The sequence below is a fragment of the Solea solea genome, chromosome 12 (genome assembly GCF_958295425.1).
Source record: "Solea solea chromosome 12, fSolSol10.1, whole genome shotgun sequence".
Lineage (NCBI taxonomy): Eukaryota > Metazoa > Chordata > Actinopteri > Pleuronectiformes > Soleidae > Solea > Solea solea.
The window spans coordinates 14,948,581-14,972,289 of record NC_081145.1 but is presented as its reverse complement, the minus strand read 5'-3'; the positions used below and the strand labels follow the sequence as shown (position 1 = coordinate 14,972,289).

The 23,709-nt window shown below is 41.4% G+C and overlaps 1 protein-coding gene across 5 annotated transcripts in view; it reads left to right on the top strand.

Annotated features, from left to right (window-relative positions):
- The window catches only part of scaper (S-phase cyclin A-associated protein in the ER), a 54,943-nt gene that overhangs the window by 5,050 nt on the left and 26,184 nt on the right, over window positions 1–23,709 (top strand). For 3 of the 5 annotated variants that reach the window (XM_058644592.1, XM_058644590.1, XM_058644593.1), the window contains 21 exons: window positions 1,004–1,121; window positions 2,898–2,974; window positions 4,114–4,311; window positions 6,873–6,973; window positions 7,751–7,867; window positions 8,730–8,857; window positions 8,973–9,256; window positions 9,740–10,069; window positions 11,301–11,468; window positions 11,567–11,633; window positions 11,741–11,858; window positions 12,194–12,305; window positions 12,749–12,889; window positions 13,006–13,161; window positions 13,256–13,398; window positions 13,512–13,593; window positions 13,688–13,840; window positions 14,819–14,926; window positions 18,119–18,255; window positions 21,527–21,592; window positions 21,787–21,901. In XM_058644592.1, coding sequence (XP_058500575.1) covers window positions 1,004–1,121; window positions 2,898–2,974; window positions 4,114–4,311; window positions 6,873–6,973; window positions 7,751–7,867; window positions 8,730–8,857; window positions 8,973–9,256; window positions 9,740–10,069; window positions 11,301–11,468; window positions 11,567–11,633; window positions 11,741–11,858; window positions 12,194–12,305; window positions 12,749–12,889; window positions 13,006–13,161; window positions 13,256–13,398; window positions 13,512–13,593; window positions 13,688–13,840; window positions 14,819–14,926; window positions 18,119–18,255; window positions 21,527–21,592; window positions 21,787–21,901 — 2,919 coding nt within the window. Of the gene's footprint in view, window positions 1–1,003; window positions 1,122–2,897; window positions 2,975–4,113; window positions 4,312–6,872; window positions 6,974–7,750; window positions 7,868–8,729; window positions 8,858–8,972; window positions 9,257–9,739; window positions 10,070–11,300; window positions 11,469–11,566; window positions 11,634–11,740; window positions 11,859–12,193; window positions 12,306–12,748; window positions 12,890–13,005; window positions 13,162–13,255; window positions 13,399–13,511; window positions 13,594–13,687; window positions 13,841–14,818; window positions 14,927–18,118; window positions 18,256–21,526; window positions 21,593–21,786; window positions 21,902–23,709 lie in introns of those variants that run through there. The other 2 variants (XM_058644594.1, XM_058644595.1) reach the window with 2 other exon arrangements.

Sequence of the window (23,709 nt, the reverse complement as noted above, 5' to 3'; positions counted from 1 at the left end):
CAGGACTTCTGCAGCTTTTGGTTTACAGTATCTGCTTCACCCGAGGTTAAAGTCAAGTCCATTGATGCGTAGTTATTGTGTAGGTCAACCATGATGCTTGCTGATTTAGCGGTTCTCCCTGTAGCTGTTACTTGTCATCGCTTACTGTACGTACTGTATACTTTGTATTTGCTGTGTTATGGCATCGACCCGGGTTTACATCCTCACATGAAAGGTTGGACAAAGAAACAGCATGTTAGTACTCTCTTTGGAAACTATTCACTGTAACCAGGTATATCTTAATAGAGTAGGTTAATTAAATAACTAGCAGTACTTTTACTGTAACTGAGTTGAAATGATTTGGGTTATTAAGACCTTTTCACAGCCCTTTTTTGAGTGTTAAAATGGATTTAGCCAAAGCAAAAAATACTTTTGTTTAATGAACAGTAGCTTTGTTTAAAAAAATGTCCAGCAATTTTTTTAATCAAACATTAAAAGGTGTTAATGAAGGGACTATTTTTAGCGGTCGGTTTGCTGCCCTTGTTAATATTTATTGGTGAAATACTGCAGTGTGGGTGGGACTGACTCAAAATATAATTCCATTACCCAGAACAAGGGACTTACATCACCCCGAGCAATGGTGTCACTCACTGGTTTTATCTATTTATTTACTAATTAATCACAATTGAACTATGTGCCACACCGGAAATACATACATTTTATTTTAGGGTTTGTTGTCAATAATGAAAGCTGACCACAAAAAAGTTTTTTTCAGTGACTTCTTATCTGTCTGTGTGCAGCTGTTGTTTTAGTGCCATAATGTATTCCGGTGTGTGACTGTCACAACTTCATGTCCACTATTCCACAGAGGTTGTGGCACTTAATGAATGTCGAGACACTTTGTGTTTGTCTTCTAATAAATCACATTCCTCTGTGATGCTAGCTTTGCTTTTGGCAGCACGTCGTGTTCAAAAGTCGCCTCATCTACTGTATCATCCAATATCTGTTTCCATCTCTCCTGCAGGCATCTTTTCAGCGCTCCAACAGCCATGACAAAGTGCGGAAGATAGTTGCCGAAGAGGGCCGTGCTGCTCGAAACCTCATTGCTTGGAGTGTACCTCTAGAGAACAAAGAGGAGGAAGGTTTGTGGTTGCATATTCTGTCCATGCTAATATGATGATTGTCACATTGTTAATAGTGCAGTCACACTATAAAGTTTAATAGTTAATCACATTCAGCCACATTTTAAGATAAGATAAGATAAGATAAGATAGCTTTATTTATCTCACAGTGGAGAGAAAATGGCGTTTTTCATCACATGTTTATAATTCCATCTTTTCAAGTCCATATTAACAATATAAAACAACTCCTACCAGTGCAGACTTATTGATTTATTTTGAAAATAAACAATCTCTACTTCAGAAATTTGAACGCAACACCAATTGCAGTTTTTCGGGAGTTCTTGTTCAGTTGCCTTCTCTGTTTCATACAGACTATGATTTAGAGTTGGCTGCTATGGCCAGATAAATGAACTGGGCTACAGCATTATCATGTACAAATAGTACACAATAATAATAATAATAATGATAATAATGTGGACCCTTAATCATGATTAATGCTTTAGATTCATATAAACATCACAAGAGTACATGAGGAATTGGGAGTGGTATATATTCTGCAGGTCTTCATTGTCCTGTGGCAGGTGTCCCTCTTCGTGTTCTGCTCTGTTCAGGTGTGTTGTCTATGGGGTCAGTCGAGCATGCCTAGTCATTTATCTTGCATTACACTGGCCACAGTTTGATCTCTCTCTCTCTCTGAGAGACGGTGCTGTCAGATGTAATACAATATCAGCTGGAACACAATGATCTGAGACCAGGGATGATCGTGCTAAGGGATTTTTGTTAAACATATTATGTTATAAAGGGGCTTTTGGCATGAAGTTTGCATGTATTCCCTGTGTGTGCATAGGTTTTCTCCGGGCTCCCCGGCTTCCTCCCACAGTCCAAAAACATGCAATATGGGGATTAGGTAAATTCTGGTCACTCCAAATTGACCATAGGTGTGAATGTGAGAGTAAATGGTTGTTTGTCTCTATATGTGGCCCTGCGATGGACTGGCGAACTATCCAGGGTGTGACCCCGTCTATCGCCCCACGTCAGCTGAGATTGGCACAGCACCCCCTTCGACCCTCCTCTCTAGGATAAAGCAGTAGAAAATGGATGGATAGATATTATGTTATACTCTACATATTGTTTTGATGATTCTTGTGGTGTAATTTCTTACACCCTGTAATTTGAGAGATCTGTGGCAAGATGGTAATGTTTAGCTGACCTTGTTGACGTTGTCGTTTCCCATGCTCTCTCACAAGATTTAGGCATTCGAGTAGTGACAATATTATTGCTTATGTTGACTAAAAGCACTTACAATAAGTTAACCGTGGCGAATGTCTATTATTGTGCTAATCGTGAATGAAGAAATATATCTATTTTTCACGTGGGTGACTTGAAAATCCTGTCTAAATCGCAATTATTTTGGTCAGGATAATGGCAATGTAAACTTTTAAAAATCGTCCGATGCCTACATTCAACAAAGCCAACCTGTTCAGAACCCCCACCCGGGGCCTTCTACACAGTCCCTCTCGTTGTGGGTCAGTCCAGTATATAAATTTAGTTTCTTTTCTACTTTTGAGTCCAAACCATTGAAGCAAGAAGTCTTACAACTGCCATACTTCAATTTTCAACTGAATATGTTGTCTCGTCCACCTCTGTTGCTCTACATTTCTTAACAAGGAAGTCAGTCAATGATAAACCCTAAAACTTGTGCTTGTCTGGAGTCTGTTGATTGTTATCTTGATTGTGATCTATCTTGTGGTTTTAATCTTTCCCTGTATATCTGTTTTTTTCTCTCTTCTACCATAGCAAAGTCAAAAAACAACTCTAGTGGCAGTTCCAAAGTTCAGAAAAGCAACTCTGGTCAGCAAAAGAATAAGAAACAGGTTGGGGAATCATCTTTTGTCACTAGAGGGCACTATGCACCAAGCTTGCTCAGTAGCTGCAACGGTTCTGTCCTGTGTCTTATCTATCCAATACATTTTCATACCATTACTCTGTTTACAGTTGCTCTTGAGTATTGCAAAATTTGCTGAAAAATGTATTTTAATTGATAGTTTTCATAATTCATCTCATAAAATGTCAGAAATAATGTTAAAAAATGTCGATCAGTGTTTCCCAAAAATCAAAATGAAAAACACCAAAGACTTGTTTTGTCGTAATTATTTTTTTGTAATATGAAGCAAAGTAACCTGAACCAATGAATCGATTATTATTAAGTATTTGGCAATTCATTTAGTTAATAATCAATTAATTGTAACAGCCCTAGTATGAAGTACTGACATAAGCTGACGTTTTGTATAGTTGCTCACTGTCATGCACCAAAGTACATGCAGAAAATCAGCCTTTTTAGCTCACAGTCACTGGAGCTGCTGGTCTACTGTGGCCTCATTTGTGCAACTTTTGTGTTTGAAATTCTTTGTTTGATTTTATCGGAGTCACACAATAACACTTTTAAACTTGCCAATGGAGGCAGCAGTGGATCAACAACCCATGTGGTATGATGTTAAATTGCTGACTTTTTATATGGACGTTGGTGCTGAGATATAGCCACATTCACTTCAATGTCCAGGCAGAAAAGGCTGTCTAATAGTATATTCTCGAGATATAATAGATTTGAGCAGGTTTGTTTTTATTATTAGATTTTATTAGGTGAGTCTATAGCAAGCTACACATCTGCATTTTCAATTTCATATTGTTTAAATTCATTTTCTAAACCAAGACAAATTTTTATTGCATTGATAATGTACGACAAAATCGCCCATATCGGTGTGTCAACATGCACCCTCTGTACACGTTTTGTTACTTGTTGAAGCTAACAAGTGAATGTGTGACATCAATATTGAGCGGTTGAATTATCCTGAATGTGTGGTTGGTAATCTAAGACACGTATTTGTTGCATCGCCATTCTCCAGCCAGTAGAGAAACTTTCTGTGGCAGATGTAAACGGTCAAATATTAACATGACTCCCTAATAACTCTGTCATTGTTATGCTCTTGTTTACTCCATGCTCTCTTCTGAACAGAATGTGGGTGTGGAAAGTAAAAGCACAGCTGGTGCCTTGCTGGACAAGGGGCCAGAGAAGAGCCCCACTAAAGCCAAACAGCCCCGTAAGGTGGATCTGCGAGCACACTACTGGGCTTTCCTTTTCGACAACTTGCGTCGAGCTGTTGACCAGATTTACGTCACCTGTGAATCTGATCAGAGCGTTGTAGAATGCAAGGTGAGTGCACATTCAAGTCTCTGCATCAGTGGGTTCAAGGTCTGACCTCACTCAAGAGGGTTTATTTGGGAGATTTAAATGATGGTCTGAGTTGTGAACACTAGAGGGGGACATTGAGATCCGAATGAATTTTCTCACACACAGCTCACATGCCTCTACATTTCTGCTTCATGTCAGAGGGGCTCTGTGAAATGCTGGCAAGAGAATTATCACAGGCCTGACTGAATATCGATGATGGACTGTAAACAGATTGTCTATTATGTTTGTTTGTTGTGAGGCATTTTGCTGAAATTGTGCTCGGCCTTTAAGGCTTGTTTTAGTCTACAACTTGCACGTGTAAGCAGTCTCGTACTTGACCCGATGACTATCTTCTTTTGTGGAATTGCGTGCTTTGACTCGGTTTAGCTTTGCACCCGCACTGCGTGGTTGTTCCAAGGTACACTGGCATGATACTGCCAGCCCTGTGTTTTATTGATTCGTCTGCCATGCTGCATTATGCTGAGCATGGTTCTGGTGACGGCCTGCGGTCAGTACCGTGGCCCAGTTCCCTGCGGTGTGGTCGACTTGCTGTCAGTGCCACAGCGCAGCTCCCTGTGGTCTGATCAGCATTTTGTCAGTTGGCCTGTGTGTCAGACATCTTGCTGCGAGGTGTTTTTTTTCCTCAAACCACTGTTTGTCTCTACCCCCTAATGCCGTCTAATGGCCAAGAAGCTGGTTGCTGTTCATAATCCCCCCCCCCCCCTCCAACCCACCCAAATGGGGCTTAATGGACACTGATAGATGGAGTCATCTTGAGGGGAAGCAGAGTGCTCTGATAGCCCTCAGCCACAATACCCCAGTGTAGCTGTGGGCAATCTGAGCAGTGAACATCGAAAAACAAAAGTACATAAACATAGTGTCCAGTTCTTTTGTAAGGCAATGTTACTGCAATCCTGTGTGAGATTCATTTGCACTTATCATTATTATTATTATTATTATTATTATTATTATTATTATTATTATTATTATTGTTGTTGTTGTCTACACAATCGTACCTCATGTCCTCCAGGCTTTATTAGCTCCGATAAATTGTTTCTTTATACCAGTCGTTTCTCAATCCTGGTCCTCGGGACCCGCTGCCCTGCATGTTTTCTGATTCAAATGAATGGGTCATTATCAGGCTTCTGCATTGCTTGTTAAGGCGTTGAATCAGGTGTGTGGAAGCAGGGAAATGCCGAAAACATGCGGGACAGTGAGTCCCGAGGCCCAGGATTGAGAATCACTGCTTTCTACCAACACCTGACTTATTAGACACAAAAGTTGCCTTTGTTCATGTTTGCTTGGAATCACTTCAGAGTTGTTGTTTTTGTCGTGTTTTATGTATGAGCTTTAACGTCAATATAAATAGTACATTCTGGTTTTTACATTGTTTAAGTAAAAACAGAACATGATAAACTGTTAATTATTAACCCAGTGTTAGTAACGGTGACCTAGGCTGTACCCATTCATTCTTGTTGCTGTGTCAGGACCACAGGTTTTTTACTGCCCATCCTACTTTATGGCAATGCCTCCAGAAGGTTAAACATTTTGTCAGTCCTCATGAAATGTTATGTGGGGGTTGTATTTAAGGTAAGTGTGCCAGTTAACATGCTGAAAGCCACTTTATGGTGCCTTCACTCACTGTTGGTTTGTCCGTCAGAGGGGCAGCAAATGTCTCTTCATCTCAGCCTTCATTACCAAATGAACACTGGGCCACAGCAGTGGTCTTTGCCTGTTAACCAGCTCTAATCAGGAGACCTGCTGCTGGACACATCTTTCACTGGCCTGACTTGTCTATTAACTAAAAGCACTGTGAAGCTTTACTCTCAATTACCACTCCCTTCACGCTCCCCATCAATCAGCTGTGTCCGTTTCATTCGAGCTCTGGGGGAAAAAAAAGTGCCACACAGCCCGCCAACTCTGCGAAACCACCGCTATGTGTGCGACTCGCAGACATTTGATATTTGAAATTTCCCATCTCTGAGAACATATGTTTTCAACAACACACTTGACCACCCTTAATTTTTAGTCCCATGTGTATGACAGATTTTTTTTTTTAATGTATCGCATGCTTTTGTTTCGATCGTCGGATGCCGAGGCATATTTTTACCTCACGGACAGACCCTACACGGCAAATAAAACAAGAGATACTAAAAACCTTGCATTATACCATGGTTTCAACATGGCTGTCGTCCAGTAGAGGTCTTTCTGTGTGGAGTCTCCCAGTTCTGTGTGGCTGAATTGGCTGCAGGTGGGAATGTGAATGTGTATAGTTTTCTCTGGACATTTTGCCAGTCCATCACATGGTGGACAGAGTATACCGTGCCTCTTGTCTGCTGATATTGTCTCTGGCCCCAACAAGAACCACAGAGGATAAGCAAAATGTTCCTAGAATGCATTTTTCTCCTTTATGAAACGTTGTTGTGTTCGTCAATTGAATGGCTTAACACCTTGTGTCACATGTAGGTATTTTCTCTTTTTCAAACCTGTCTGTACAATGTATTGTGATGTAATCAGTCTGCTATTGTAACTGTTGTGTTTAGGAGGTTCTGATGATGCTGAACAACTACGTACGGGATTTCAAAGCCCTCATAGACTGGATCCAGCTTCAGGAGAAGTTGGAGAAAACGGATGCCCAGAACAGGTAACCCTCCGTTTCTCTCTTTGTCTCACTTTCATTCGCTCTCCACGTTGTATTGCTCCCTGAGGTCAAAGTGGAAGTGCTGGTTTCTCATTCTGTTTCTGAGTCACAAACAGAATGGATCAATAACCTGGGCTTCAATTCAAACTGAAACACAGGAGTTTATTGGCTTCTTATTTAACACAGTGACCACTGTAACTGTTTTAAGGAATGAAATTCCCCGTCTTGTTTCTTAAGTAGTTTATTTAAAGCATATGTGTGGGTGCAGCTCAGCTGACTCACTAGCTTAGGACCTCAAAGTTTTTTGCACTCAACACACGAACGCCAGAAAGCAAAAGTCCTGAATCCAAAATTCTTCTTTGTTGTATTTTTAATTGTGTTAATTGACTTTTCTATATAAAGCTAACTGAAAATGGTGTAGGTCAAAAGACTGTGTTGCTTCAAGCTTTTATATCAGTCTCGTAGTGAATCAAAATGAGTTATTTTAAATTCATCAGTCACTGGTCACTATTGCCTTTTCTATATCACATTTGCAACACAGCATGAATTTAGAAAATAGCTCTCACATAACAAATTATTATAATACATTATGTTCATAGAAAATGGCTGCAACAATACGTTTAATGAAAAAGATGCTCTATTTCTTGCATAAATTGCTGAGAATAAAATAAATTGTCTGAGTTTTTTTGTGCTAAAGTGTGAACATTACTTTTTTACTGGCACAGGAATTGTAATTTATGTTGGACAATTAATATAAAGAAATATTCTCACTTTCTTCAGGCCCACCTCTTTAGCCTGGGAGCTACGTAAGATGTCTCCGGGTCGTCACGTGATACCAAGCTCCTCAGCAGACAGAATGGTTCCCTCGCCAAGTGCTCGCCATAGCCTCAACTTTAGGTAAGCTCGGTGTCACTCAATCGTTATTTTTAAAGCCAGGTTGATCTGGTTTCTGTCACAATTAGGCATTTAATTAGATTTGAAACACTAAAACTTGGCATCCGATTTAACATTGTATCATAAGGCATCCTGTTACTAACCAATCCATAACTGTAATGCTGCTCTGTGTTTTTAAAGGGCTTTAAAGTGCAAACTATGATATCTAGCAATACAGTTATTGATTGCTAATGGTAGCAGCATTTGTTTAATGCAATTTGTTGAGTCTCACACTCTCTTTGGCCATATAATCAGTTATAGGTGTAGATGGAAGTGTCAGTCAAAGGCTGCTGAAGCATAGGTTCAGTACTGCTCTGTAATTGGATGCTGCAGGAAATGGATATTGATTATGACAGAAGCCTGTTCCACAAGTTCCAGGCTATTTCTGAATGGAGAGTGCTGTTTGGATGACAACATCTTGAGGCTGCTGTTTTTCCTTTAACTGGTGGAGCACTGTATAAGCTGCTCAGAGAGGGATCTAATAAACAGGGGTGTTAAAGATAATCATTTCTAAGTTGCACTGTGATGCGGATATGGAAAATTCTGTATTGATGGTATATAATCAGTCTTGGTTAGTTTTTTTTCAGTAGCTAGAGACTGAAGCAATAATTTTGTTTTGTGGGATGGAATTTTGAACCAAATGTTTACTTTCGTATTTAAGTTCATATCAATCTCACCGCTCATATTGACTGATTGATGAAAAAGTAGCCGATACATTGTGACGCTAATAAAAAAAGCTGTTAGACATATCTGTTGACACTTTATACTGCTCTATGTTACACTTGCGTGTTCTTGTGCATTATGTGTGTATGTGTCTCCTATTCAGTGGTCCAGCATCTACACTGGCTGCAGCCCGGCTCTCCCACTCGGGTCCCAGCTGGGCAGACCGAGTGAAGTCCACTCAGTCCATTCCTACATCCGGTCAAACGACCACATGTCCAGCAGAAAAACGCGGTAGGAATTTCTGCCCTCATTTACTCCAGACTGTACTAAAATAGAGCGCTGTTGTTTCCAAAATAACACCGTAACGTATAGTACTCTTCTTGACTGACTGTGGGACTATCCTCAGGCACAAAAGATGCCGAGGGCTGGGAGACTGTCCAGCGAGGACGCACGGCAAAGCCTCGTTCTGCGACCATGATTGCCAAGGTCAGTCCAGTGCTATCCCATGTCCCCCCAAAGCAGAACAGCACCAAGGATAAACAACCACATCTGCTCCCACGGGGAGAACAACAGCTCCAGCCTCAGTGTCCCCAGGACAAGAACTCGACCCAGACGGCCACTGAGCAGCAAGTCCCGGATGCTGACCCCCCGGAGATCGTTGGAAGTCCAGAGAAAAAGCATATGATGGAGGTACTGAGGTTCAGTCCATTGTGACGTCTTCCGCTCTGAGCAGTCCCTGGGCATCAATTATTCACAAGCAGCACAGTAACAGTAGACTATATTGTCAGCCACATTTGTTTTTGTTTTGGGCTCCATGGTATTCATAGACACTGTCCAGACAGACATATCAGCTTTAAGGCGATTGATTGTACACTGACATTTTAGAGGCAGAAATCCCATTTTCCCTCTCATGAAATAAATACTCTGTCAATGCATCAAGACACACTTGGTGTGTTGTAGCCGTCAGCTAATATTGAAACCTCATTTTGATTATAATTTGATGTACAGGGCATGTCTCTACCAGCTTCCTTGCATGAGTTGTGTTCTCAGCTGTGTGTTAACTGGTCTGATATTTTTCCCCTTTTTGTTTTTATTGCTCTCTTGAATTGCTTGAAATATGCATGTCTTTAATTGAGTTTGCGTGTGTTTATGTGTGTGTGACTGTCGGTGCAGCCCCCAGCAGAGAGTGTACAAGACACAGGGCAGTGTGAAGACGCGCCTCCCCCCAAAGCTGCTCATAGCCCGTCCCAAGCACCAGAGCCCACCTCACCCTCAGCCCCGGTCCCTTCTCAGTCCCTATCAGTCCCAGTCCCTTCTCTGGCCTGCTGCTCATCCCCAGATCCTCCCCAGATGGATGCGCCTGTTGCACCGTTGGTCTTGGGGGACAACGGAGCAGAGGGGGCCGCGTCACAGGGCACGGCCACATCTGCTCCAGGACAGGCTGAGACTCCCATTGCAGTGGTGAAACTGGAGAGAGTGCTGGACCCCACAGAGCTTTCTACTGTGAGTGCTGAGAGATGGAGGAGCAGGGGGAGGGGAGGGTGGGGTGGAGGGGGTTGGGATTCCCAAGGGTCCTTCACCGCCTAAACAAATTCAATCTTATGAAACCGCTAGACCAAAATGTGCAGGCAAGACTGCATAGCTCTGTGCAGTGTTGTTATAGCACCATTCACTGTGAAGAATAGCTGTGTGTAGATGGCGTTTATAGTCAAGCAAGTGCTCCCAGGTTGTTGCCCCCCCATTTTAAAAAAATAATAATAATCAAAATTTGTTGTAGTTATTCTAGCCACAAACCTGACTGAATTTCCATTTGAACCCACGGTCAAATGTTAAGCACACTTCTTACTTCTAAGCATTGTGTTGTGAATAAAAACAGATCTTCAAACATTTTAATTAAAGATACCTAAAATGTACTGTCAGATTTTGAAAGGTGGTGAGTAAAATCATGTTTAAAAACTTCAGCTCAAGGCTATACTGTATGACCTCTACCTATTAAACAGGATGCAAGTTACGCCCAGAATGGTTTAATTTTATAGCCCTCATCTAAAAGATGCATATACCTGCAAAGTATCTTTACCCAAATAGCAGATTTGGAGTAGTTTCTGTGATTCCATACCCTCATTACTATTATTAACGCCATGCCATGTCATCACAAAACATTGACTTCTGTAACATTTGAAAAATTTCGTGATAACAGCCTCTTCTATGATGCAAAACCAACCAGTTGCCTCCTCCGCCATCTCTTCATCCTCACAGTAAACATGCCCTGCATGACTATGGAATGCCTTCTCACTTGTGATTCTTGTGGTGATCGTGTGGTTATAGAAACTGTGATTGGGTTGCTATGGTGTTCCCTTAATCTTTGCGTCATGCACCCAAGTGTGAATCAAACCTGCACTAAAACCAAGGTGTGTTATTACACAGTCATGCTCCACATTGTTCAACCAGAAATATGTATCACCTTTCCCTGTTTTGATTGTTTCTAATCCAAACAGAGAACCTAATATAACCTAATATTCTCGAACAATAATAGAAACAATTATCTGACACATTTATCAATAATGAAATTAGAGTTTAACAAATGGAGTATTTCTCACTGGACTATTTTACCGGTTTCCATTACGATAACACGGTTTCCCATCTATCTTGGAATTCAGTCTATGTTGGGTTTGAACGACGTAATACTATGAAGTGAGAAATGTTTTAAGGTGGTATTTGTGCCATGTGTGTTCAGCCACAATCCATGGCAGAGGTCCTGGCCAAGAAAGAAGAGCTCGCCGACCGACTGGAGAAGGCTAACGAGGAGGCAATTGCCAGTGCCATCGCTGAGGAAGAACAACTGACGAGAGAGATACTGGCCGAGAACAGTAACCTGGAGACGGACAATGAGAGTGACTTTTCTGTAAGATTCATTTGTTTGTACTGTAAATGTTCAGCACATTCTGCCAGTTATACTTTTGAAGCTGGTGTTTCAATTTATTTGTTGGCAACACTTGACAGGCTACCATTGGCAATGGAGTTTGTGGACTCCCTTTGGATTGGAGTGACATGCTGGCAGATTATGATGGTACGAAATTCAATATCTAAGTGAACGCTAAACTTTGGGTCCTTAAAAAAACCAAAAAAAAAACAAACGTTACATGATTCTTTTTTTTATGCTTGCCTTCCCTGCAGCTCGGGAGCTGTGGCGTCAGAACACCTCATGGGGGGACATGGTGGAAGAGGAACCTGCTCGTCCCCCTGGACATGGGATCCACATGCATGAGAAATTGTCCTCACCCTCTCGTAAAAGGTGCAAAAAAAAAAAGTTTTACGTCACCTTTTTCATCTAACTGTGTGGTTTATGACACGCTCACAGTATCTTTGCCATACAATCAGGCTTTCTGTTTGTTCAGTGCCTCCTTAAACAGCACTACAATGTACTCCATCTGAAATGGTTTCATCTTAATTTGACAAGGATTTAACCCAGCAGCCCTGGAGTCAAACACCCACTTACTACGACTGACCCCTTTCATTTTAGGTTACCTCCCAGAATGTCTAAACAGATTGTAGTGTCCATCAAATGTCTGCCTTATGCTTTGTTGATGAGGACACTGAAAGAGACGAACGATGCCGTGTTTTTGACAGAACGATTGCAGAGTCAAAGAAGATACATGAGGAGAAACAGCTGAAGGCGCAGCTGCTTAGGGACAAACTACGGGAAGAAAAGACCTTCAAAATGCAGAAGCTCCTGGAGAGGGTGAGTAAGCTTTGCCGAGTTGACGGAAAGCACCTTAAAAAAAAAAACTCTGTGCAAGTTAAGGCCAGTCTGGCTCACAACGAAAGGTTCTGTCAGCACACTGCCTGATAAAATTGCTAAATATTATAACCCCCTCCAGTCGCATCCAGGCCAGCTGGCCGCAGACAGTCATGAGCGAGACCCCCAGCCAAAATCAACAGGCTTTCATTAAGTTTGTTTTTGTTCTCCAGGCCATAGTGAGATGAGTGAACCCTAGAATAAATCAGGATTAACCACATAAACGTATGAAGCTGTGTATATTCACATTTATCCCCAGGAGGACACGGTGGAGAGGGTAGTAACTGATAGATCAAGAATCTCTTGTCTGTGATGTTCTGAAAAAAAAAAAGAAGAAGTTCTGTGCATTTTTTTAACACACGCACTTCGTACCCTCTTTCGTGTAGGAGAGGGAGGTGAGGAAATGGAAGGAGGAGCTGCTGGAGCAGCGTCGGAGGATGATGGAGGAAAAGCTGTTACATGCCGAGTTTAAGCGAGAACTGCAGCTCCAGGCAATTGTGAAGAAGGCTCAAGAGGAAGAGGCCAAGGTAAAGGAGGCAATTCACTGGGAAGCGTGACAGCTAAGAGACTTCTATTTGCAGTTACACGCAAACACACAGACACAAGTTTATAATCATCCGTCATTTTTATTTTGTCTGTCCAGGTGAATGAAATTGCATTCATTAACACCCTTGAAGCCCAAAACAAGAGACACGACGCCCTGGCCAAGTTAAATGAGTACGAGCAACGTCTCAATGAGCTGCAGGAGGAGAGACAGAGGAGACAGGAGGAGAAGCAGGCCAGAGATGAAGCTGTGCAGGTAATTCAACAAATTCAATTCAAGTTTTAAGTAGTGCACCAGAAAGTTTGATATAAAGTTTTAGCCCCAACCATCTCATGTACTCTTTTGGCAGGAGCGCAAACGGGTCTTAGAAGCAGAACGGCAGGCGAGAGTGGAAGAGCTGCTGATGCGGAGGAAGGAGCAGGACGCTCGCATCGAACAGCAGAGGCAAGATAAAGAGAAGGCTAGAGAAGATGCAGCACGGGAAAGGGCCAGGTTTGTAACTCCAAATCTTGTCAATGTGAGAGTAAATAACGCACATGTGTACACGTTTAATTTGAACTGTAATTCAGATGTTAGAAAAACACTGTTGTGCATTCTATCCGAAGGGACCGAGAGGAGCGTCTGGCTGCTCTGAGTGCTGCTCAACAAGAGGCCATGGAGGAGCTGCAGAAGAAAATTCAGATGAAGGTAACGTGCCTCGTCTCTCCAATAATGGACAGCGTCTAGGAATCTTCTTTTCTCCATATGACCCCTGGTTTCTGCTTTACGATTCCCTCCATAGCATGATGAGAGCAGCCGTCGGCATATGGAGCAGATTGAGCAGAGGAAGGAGAAAGCTGCCGAGCTCAGCAGTGGTCGACATGCAAACACGGACTACGCCCCCAAACTGACACCATATGAGCGCAAGAAACATTGCTCCCTATGTGCCGTTGTGGTATGTACAGTTTAATCTAAACAGTTTTAGGATTCCTTTCTGTCGCTCTTGACTTCTTTACTATTGTGTTGAATATAACGGTACAACCTTACATTGTTTCTGCCATCGTACAAAAATGAAGATGGTCAAAAATAGATTTCCATTAGTTTCAAATGAGACGTAATTGTCATTCATTATTTTTACTGCGTGCATGAAAAAGAAACACGCAATTATTGCAGCAAATCAGCTTCGCTCCACTCCTCTTTGCTTTTTGGCAGACTATATATAACATAAAAAGCAAGGTGATTCAAAGGATTTTTGGATGAGGCTACATTTAAATGAGGATTTAACAGCGTTGATTAAAGATGGACCCTTAAAATGGAGATCTATGACTGGGCGTGATTATGCGTTTGCAAGTATCAGGCAACAAATCCAATAAGCAGACATATTTATCTCGTGGACTGACTGCAGCAGTCGAGAGGGCGGAACACCTCGAGTCCTCAAACCACCATCAGATAAAGAAGGGATTGGGGGGTGAATGAGGAAATCTTGTTAAAACGTTCGATGACCTTGGCCAGCATCTGACACCAGAGATCATGGATGGGTCAGCGGGAAGCACTTTATTTAATGATGTTGAACACAATGCATTCAAAATGGGCTTAAGCAGACCCAGCCTCATGCCTTGTTGTGGTCATTTCTCACACCTGCACTACATTTATTTATTAGTACGATCCACTGCATGGTAGGACACGCATATTTTAAAGATGTAGTATCTCTTTATTTTTTAATTACCATAATTCTAAGTATTACATGTTGTACACAATGTGGCCTATATTCAAAAATAAATCACATTTTCTATCTTTTGGTTTAAAGTGCAGTTGAAGCCCATGTTGTATATCATTTTCCCAGCATCCCATGGAGCCCTGTTGACCCTTTCTCTCCTTTTATCTCCATTGTGTCCTCAGCAGTGACCTCTGACCACTGTGTTTGTGTTTGCAGATCACCTCAGAGGTGCACCTGTTCAGCCACATCAAGGGCAAAAGGCACCAACAGGCTGTGCGAGACAGTAGCAGCATCCAGGGACGGGAGCTCTCTGATGAGGAAGTGGTGCGTATCACCCACACCCTGCCATGAGCAAACACCCACTTATCCTGCCAAAAAGACACCACTGCACTGGTGCTTGTGTCACGGAAAAGGACAAAGACACAGCGGCTGTCTTTTATGACGTGGTCATTATTTTTTGTTTATGCCTCCCCTTGTATATTGCCGTGGCTCTGTTGTTGGCATTGTGAGATTACAAATGGGCCTTGAAATGTACACAGTTAGGGGTCAGTGCTTCACTGGAGGGGTGACATCACCCCCTTGTCTCCAGGCTGTTTTTGTCATGGAGTGCTTTCCATGGGAAGGCAGCTCGTTAAGGCAAGGTAACCTCTCAGGCTGCAATATGAGATTGGCTTTTCAGCGGTGCTCATTGTGAGTCTGACAACTGTTGGTGCTATATGCAGCACCTTTGGCCCTGGCAGCTCCTCCATTCTAAGCTTTTTTCAGTGGGAAATAATTGATGCGCCCTCTTTGCTTTCCTTTCCTCTGAATGATTTCCTTTCCAAATGCAGGTCATTTCTTTCGGTTTGACAGTATGATAAACAAGGCAACAGTGAGTGAACCCCTTCACCAGTATAGCCATATAAACCGTTCATACTGTATATGAGCACTGCTTCATATACACACGTGTATACATGAGGAGTTTAAGCCCGTGTGAGCTTATGTCGTCATTATCCTGTCCTGCATCTGACCACATTTAAATGTCATAATTGACAGTTTGTATTAAGTGATCCGTTAACAACTGTTGTGTATTTAATAGATACTGTTCTTATTATATATATGAAAGCGAATCGTGTAGTCTAGTAGCTCTATGTGTGGAGATTTTGTTTGGATAGACTTATGTGCCCTTTTGGTATTGCTATCAAAGTTCATTTTTGATGTTCACCATTTCATTCATGCTACTGCCAACTATTTTACTGACTGCAGCGCCATAACTCTTCATGCAATGAAAGACTTTTAATTAAAATGAAGATGGTTGGCTCAACTGTGCATAGGTCACTCCGTAGGTTTTTTTCCCCCTCTTGCAGAAGTCGGCCACAAATGCCTTTTGCTGTCACATTTATTCATTTTCTTCCATTCCGGGAGACTTTGGCAGTGCAATGATTCTCCACTAGACTGGAGCAGTCTGCTGGAAGACAACATGGGATCCCCTCTTTTTTTCACAGCTTGTCTTTTTCTTTAATATGATGTCGGTAATATCGAGATAATGTAAAAGAGATGCATGGCTTCTGAAATTAGCCATCATTGCCAAAGGGAAGTGGTGGTTTGTCTTACACAAGGCAGTCTTCTGTTCTGCTTATCTGCAGTGCTTGGCAAGGAGGGTATCAGAGTTGACCTAACAAATTCACTTAGTACTCCTTAAGGTCTTGTTGTTGAAGCTCTGTTGATGACAAATTGAGAACCTTGATGAAATATACAGACTGCCAGCTGAAGCCAGTCTCACCCTCCCTCCCCATGCTGTCTGGAGATCCAGCTCTCGGCCAGTAATAGCTACAAAGCTGTTGTTAAGACACAGATCCATTGAAAAGTATTCATTTTGTCTTGTTTGATGTGTTCCCTCCTTAAGTGTCACTGATAGGATGCAGCTTAATACGGACATGTCATGTAAACCACTGTGGTAATGGTAACTGAATACAGTGCAGTATCATATCTTACCTAGTAGCTAACATGAAATACAGCTGTTTGTCTCGGACCAAATGGAAAACTTACCTCTCAGGCCTTTGTATTTGACACAAGAGGCAGTGAATTCATACATCCCATAGAATTTGTGTTTCTTCAGGTTGTCTCGCAGACCTGGTATAGGTCTATTTGTGTCAGGGAAAGACGTGCAGAGTGGCGTCACATTACTCCGACCAGAGGCAATTTGTGATATTGTGGGGTAGCGCTGCCCCTAGGCCAGCATCTTTGTTGCTTTGTTACCGTGGTGTGGCAGACACCTGTCTGTTATCAAGTCTGAATGTCTCCAACGCGCACACAACATACATTTACAATTAGCCTCCTAGCAACAGTAGAAAGGATGTAAAGATTATAAACGTGTGTGTGCTAAAGGATCATAGTCTGAGTGACAGCATTAGCCCTATATGTGTGAACTTCACCTACCTTCATCGGATTTTTTTGATGTTTTGGATGCGTTACTTAGAAACATTTCCATTAAGGGAGTGGCTCCTGCACAGGATACCCTCTCAGAGAGATTACTGAACAGCTGCCTCCCAGGCAAGGGACAGCCACGGTCATGAGGCACAACTGACCTGCAGTATCAGGGAGGGGGGTGGGGGGGACAGAGGTGTGTGTATGCATGCACGTTTCTTTAGAAACTTAATATCCTCACATGCAATTCCCTTTCCAAGTTATTATCATCCCTTCTGTTTTACCTTACGTTATTGTTTGTGTCTCTTCATGCACATTATCAACTGATTCTTGCAAAGCAGTGTTAATATGGATCACATAACATCGTACTTCTTAAAGATATTGAACGGTCACTTCAAGACTGCATCAATTTGAAACTCAAACTTTCCCAATAACATCAGCTACTTTTAGCCTTTGGCAAAAGGTGTTAGAAAGATCTGTCGTGTTAATTAATCAAGACTGTTCAAAAACTGTTTATTCATGTGCGTAGTTTGGCCATAGAAGGTAATTACAAATATATTCTCAGTGCCTTGAAGTCAAAATGGGGAAGAAATATTTAGATTCTGTCGGCCAAATTCAGATTGGGAAATTTAACACCAACTTTTCCAACAGCTGTAGATGAAAATCCCTGTTCAAACAACATGCACAAACACTTCCAACCAAAGGGTATGGTATCCCACACACAGGTTTTTAGTTGTATCAGTGAATGAAAGCCCTGTAGCGATGAGGCCTTTCTATTCACTGCGGTGCTGGATGACAGCATAATTGGATAATTGCTTTGTTGCACATGCATCATGTTTTTCAAATTGGGTTCCATTCCCCCATCTGCTGGTGGAAATATCTTAATCATCGAACAGGGCCAGACAGGAAGCAAACACCTCCATGTCTGTAATCTGTAATTACCTCCAATAGTCTACAGTCTTTTGAAGCCACTCGATAAACTGTCATTATTTATGTCATTGTTATTTCGATAGTTGTGCCAAAACATCTGACACACTTAGTAATGTAATGTAATTTTCCATAAATTGTGCCAGTCATGTCTTTAATAGGTCTTGTTTTTGTCTACTTCAGGAGCATCTTTCTTTGAAAAAATACATAGTGGATATCATGACGGACAACTCGGTTACTTCAGAGCCGATGAACCACGCAGATGAAAGGCAGAAGGCAAGGAAGAAGGTGAAGAAGCTCCGCGCCAGGATGAATTCCAGGTAATGTATCAATTTTCCCTCTCTTTCTGCCTAATCAGTCTGCGTCGCTCTCCCTCTCCATCCTCTCGGAGACACAAAACTGTGCCAGGAGTTTTTTTTTATGAGTGACAAGGAGAAGGAAAGCAGATATTATGTGCATCCTGGTTGTCCATAAGATAACTGTGATGAGCTTAATTTATGACCACTTTCTGTGATTGGGAAGCAAAATTGCAAATCTATGTGTAGCCCTCAGCTTTCACCTGTAAGAGCTTTCCTCCAAATTGCTGCCAAGGCTATGCCAAACCTGCTGAAGCCTCCCTTGGTGTACAGGATGTATGTAAAAGTATGTATGAGCCATGCCTATTTTTCTTCTTCTGAGTTATGGATTTTTTTTTTTAATGAAGTATCAAAGAAAATCAATAGTAATCAACAAATAGGAGGCAGGGCTGCTGTGTGTCAAAACCTGGACCTGAGCTCCATCAATTTAACTGGCTGTCACAACACGGATAGGGGAGAGTGGAGACAGACACTGTTGTTGTTGATACAGATTATGCCACCTCGAGCACAATGACAATGCAATTTTTAGATCTAAAAATAAAGTAAAGTAAGTAAATGCATACATGAAAATGATAAAAAAGAAAACAACTGGTCGTTATATTTATTTTTTGTATTTAATTTTTACTGTAGACAGTGAGCTCTGCACAGTACATTCACCATACAGAACTTGAAGTCTATTTAGGATGTAATGGAAGGTCTGCTAATAATATGGGCTTTATGGTAGAAAATAAGTTTTCAATCAATTTTCTGAAGTAGTCACCAAAAAAAATCGATCATTTAAAAAAAAAAAAAAAAAAAAAAAAAAAAAATATATATATATATATATATATATATAAAGAAATTAAACATCCCTTTCAATGTAGATGTGACATGTAGATATAATATGATTTTCTCTGGATTAGTATCATTACATTATTTTTTGTAATTTTGCTTAATCCAGTGGGAGATTGGAGTCAGTCAGTACAGCTGGGCAATAAAACATAATAATTATTTTATTTCAATTCAACTATTGCAATATTAAACTTTACTATATAGCAATATGATGTTTATGTATTGTGCATAAGTCTCAGAGGTGCAACATTTCGGCTGTTTTATGAGTGTCTGTTTTATGGACTTTTACAATTTACTGGTTTTGCCAGCTTTCACTCTTGAAAAAAATCAATTGCTATAATTATCAATATATTGACTGATTTTATTTATTTGAAAATGTTTAAAAAAAAAAGTGTGCCACACAACCCTCATGTAGAGGATAAACGGTAGAAGATAACTGAATGACTGAATGAAGCCTTTGTTTAGAGCCACTTATTATCAGTGTGTACAGAAATGTAATGGGACTGAAAGTGATTCCCTCTTATCATATCAGCCAAGGGTGACATAGTTATTGAAAGAGACGTAGCCATTCTGCAAGTGCTCATTCTCAGCGCTGCCATTTTTGGCTTTGGGAGGCTCGGCAGTACTGAAAATGTGACAATATGATCTGTCTCTGTTCACCGTCACTCCTGCCAGAGCCCTGCTGAGACTAGGCACTCAAAGGCAGCAGGCTTTCAGAGGTCATAAATAACACGGAGCCCCAGTAAACATAAAGGTGAGCCGCTTCACCGTGAGGTGGAAATGAAGCGTTTTATTTGAACGCAGTATGGTGTCCGTAAAACGTGAGTGTTTCTTGCAAGAGAACACAGTAGGCCAACGTGCTGTCATAAAGCAGTTCACACACATTGTAGCCCATGCTCTTTTTTCTTTATATTGCATCTTGGCTAACCTACTCTAAAGTTAAATAAAATGCAGTTGGTAGCCTGTCAGTTTATGTTTGTATGGGTTCTGAATTTGGAGACCAAATTTCTTGACTTATGCTCTTTTACAAGCTGTAAAAAAAAGGTTCTCTCAGCAGGGAACTGTGCGTGTGTGTATGCGTGTATATAGCTTTCAGATGGTGGTGTGTATACTAAGACACTCCTGTATGTAGTATTGACTATAGTATGAGGGGTAGAAAGTGTGTCACTTCTTCAGTTTCTAAAAAATACATTGCTTCCTAAAAACTTTGATAGAAACCCAAACAAATAATTTTCACAGACCAGGAAACATAGAGGTTTCAAATAATGTAACACACCTAAAGCAGTGCTGCCAAAAATTCCCACAGGAGGGACACAGTGGATTTTAGAAAGTTTCGGTGAACTTTTAAGCAAAATGGAATGAGATTTTTTTTGTAGATTCAACTCCTCTTTATTGCCATTGAAAGTATGCATGGTGTCCTTTTTTTTTTTTTTTCTCTCCAAGGGCTGTATTGTACATTGCAGTCACCATCTCTCGCATGGACTGTCTCGTTTCCCCCTTCACTTATTGTGAAACTGTAGTGTCCCTGGGTAATGCAGGACCATATATTTCACAATTGCTATTGGTTTCATAAACGCCACATCAAGACACATTGTAAGTAAACAGTTAAAACATGGAACAACACATGAGTAATAGGATTATTGTCTTTGTGAATGCTGGAAATACAAAGTGAGCAGTTGGAAGGTTCTTGTTATCTCATTGTTCTGGTCCAGCGGTGAAGTGAGTTGTCTGTTGCTATTGGAAGACTGCCCTTGGATACAAGTGATTGTAAACTGTAGATCAGGCTTTGGTTGGTCCACAGCCGGTCTGCTGGGACAAATTCTCTCATCATCTTCCAGGAAGTGTTTGATTGTATCAGTGAAGAGATGGGAAACTGGAAGACACTCTAACTCTGATCAATAGTTACTTATCATGTCTGGGAATACCTGGTTGACTGACAAACATACAGATAGAATCCCCCACAACACACACTCACACACACTCTTGGACTATTGCCACAGAGATGCCAGTCCCCTACTGACCATGACCTTTCAGGAGGTCACATATTCAAAACAATGGCTGTGTTGTTTGAAATATCCCATAACTGTTTATTTGGCAATAAGCAAAGTTAAAAAAAAAAAAATTGAGCCTCCCTTGCTGAATAAGACTGGAAGGCAGAATTACTTAAACGTAGAATTGGGTCTCCGGTGATATGAGTTTATGGCAGCAGAAACACTCGTCCCTACAGAGCCAGTGTCTGATTATTTTAAGTTAAGTTACTTCGTAAACGGCTGACAGGCCAAATAAACACACTCAGTTTGAACTTTTTCTTTCCTCTTCACACTATCATCTGATGTGTTCTTTACTGACTGGCCAAACAATTTTTCTGGGATTCAAAGACTTTTTCCTATGTCTTCATCTGCAGGGGAAAGGAATATGAGACGTCAGTGGAGGCAAAGACACTGTTTCCCGACTCCCCATATAAGGCCAAGTAAGTATCTCGCTTTTCAGAGCTTCATATTTGCTATTTGACTTGATAATTAATGTCCAGTGATTATAAAGCTGTGGGTAAGGACAACAACGAATTATTTTTCACAAGTTTATGTTTAAAATGAAATATTGTTTCAAAGTGGCAAATCTTGTTTTCTGTGGAAATATAATGGCAAATTGCTCTTGTATGTTTAGGTTGCAGCGTCTACTGAAGCAGCTGCAGAGCCAAGACAGCGGCCAGTGGGTCACCAACAAAGTCTCAAGTCTGGAAAGAACTCTGGGAGAGATCGCTCGCATCTTGGAGAAACAGGTAGAGCAACAACTGGGTCCCGTACACGGAGGAAGTGGTGTGATTGAGTTCTACTTTTCTCTTTTTTTATTGCATGTATACACAACCATTTATTTCATGTAGCGGGCTCTTTCAATCGTTCAAATTTGTACCTCACTCAGTCACGAAAAACCTTAACAAAATCAATTGGGTTGTGAGTGTGTGAGTGTTTTTGTTTCTGTTTTTTTTAATAAAGAAGAGACTCCTGGCCACAGGGTGATGCAGTGGCTAGCGACCGGACTGGCGACCTGTCTGGGTTGTACCCAGCCTTTTGCCCTATGTCAGCTGGGATTGGCTCCAGCTCCTAATGCCACCCTCATGTGTAGAATAAAGTGTAGGAAAATGGATGGAAGGAGTAACCTCATTTGGAAGAGCAGGGGCTAGGCCTGACTGACAGTTAAAACCACCTTACATCCACCCACGCTTGCAACTATGCACCTCTTGAACAGTACTTGCTGTCAATCACACTGTGTTCATGCTTCAATCCATGTTGTGCTTTTTTTTGGCTATTTTACTTTCAATTGGACCATAATTTACAAAACGGACAACATTTTGCATTGGAGAAATTCTGAAACTAGGGATTGAGACGTTTAAACTCAGCAGGAAAAAGTTTTGTAATTGTATACATCAAGTGAGAGGTACAGTAATGTTCTCTAAGACTTATTTACAGACTGCAAGCATTGAAGTCTCCCTCTGATGGGCAGTCACAATTATGCACATTGGCTTCACTCTCCAGACCCGTTGACTAAATCCATTTTTATTTACAGTCCTTGGGTACAACATCACCTCTTTGGTCCCGCTTTGTTGCTTTGCTGTTGACTCAACAGTCTGCAGCAGTGCGCAGGCCATGCCAGCCCTTTAACATGCCTCGGGTGAGAGTTGTGTTTGGCTGTGGTTCCCTCTGTCTCACCCTCCCAACGTAGAGTATCACTTACTCCAAACCAACTTTGCCGTTGGTTATTGGCTAACAAGGACCAGATTAACTGTGTTTTCATTGTCCACATGGTACCAATAGAGGAGCTTCCTTGCTCAAGAGCGTGCGTTGTCTCATGTCTGTGTCTTGCATGACTCAGATGTCACTAGTTTAGATAATGGTAAATTGGATTTTCAGACAAATGCACAAGACTTGATTAAACAAAGGCAGAGAATTCACTTTTTCCGAAATTAGATTTCTATCACACACACCGTACAGCCGTACTATAAATGTATAGAATTTTCCCGATATTTTGGCGAACGTTTATACTGTATCTGTTGTTAATTTGAAACATTTGGCCAGATGTTTATTTCTATTATGCTGTTTTTTTTTTTTTTTTACAATTCATCACATCAATTTGAGTGGGGGGGAGGGGGATTAAAACACCTGCCACAGTGTTTATGATGAGAGAATATATAGAGAGCCAATATACAGCCCACTTCCTGTAATGAGGCATAAATTTCCTGTCACGTTGTGGTTTGAAACATCATAATATCCCTCTGTGCATGCCTCTGGGTGTGAGGATAGAGGGATTATGGTGTCCCATCAGTGACAAGGGGGGCGGCTGGAGAGGCTATTATGGTATTTCCCCAGAGAGGCAAAGAAAGAAGTGGCTGAGGTGGGTGGCACAGCATCCTGTAAGGAGAGAGGAGGACACCAGTGTGATGCGAGTAGCTCACAAGCTGTCACTACATGAGGGCTCCTCCCCCTAGTTCCACATACTCCCAGTGCGAGGTTGGAGGTCAGCAGGCCTCAGTAGATGTGCCGTTACAGGCAAAGAAGAAAATTGTTTGTTTGGGAGCTTTTTTATTTCATT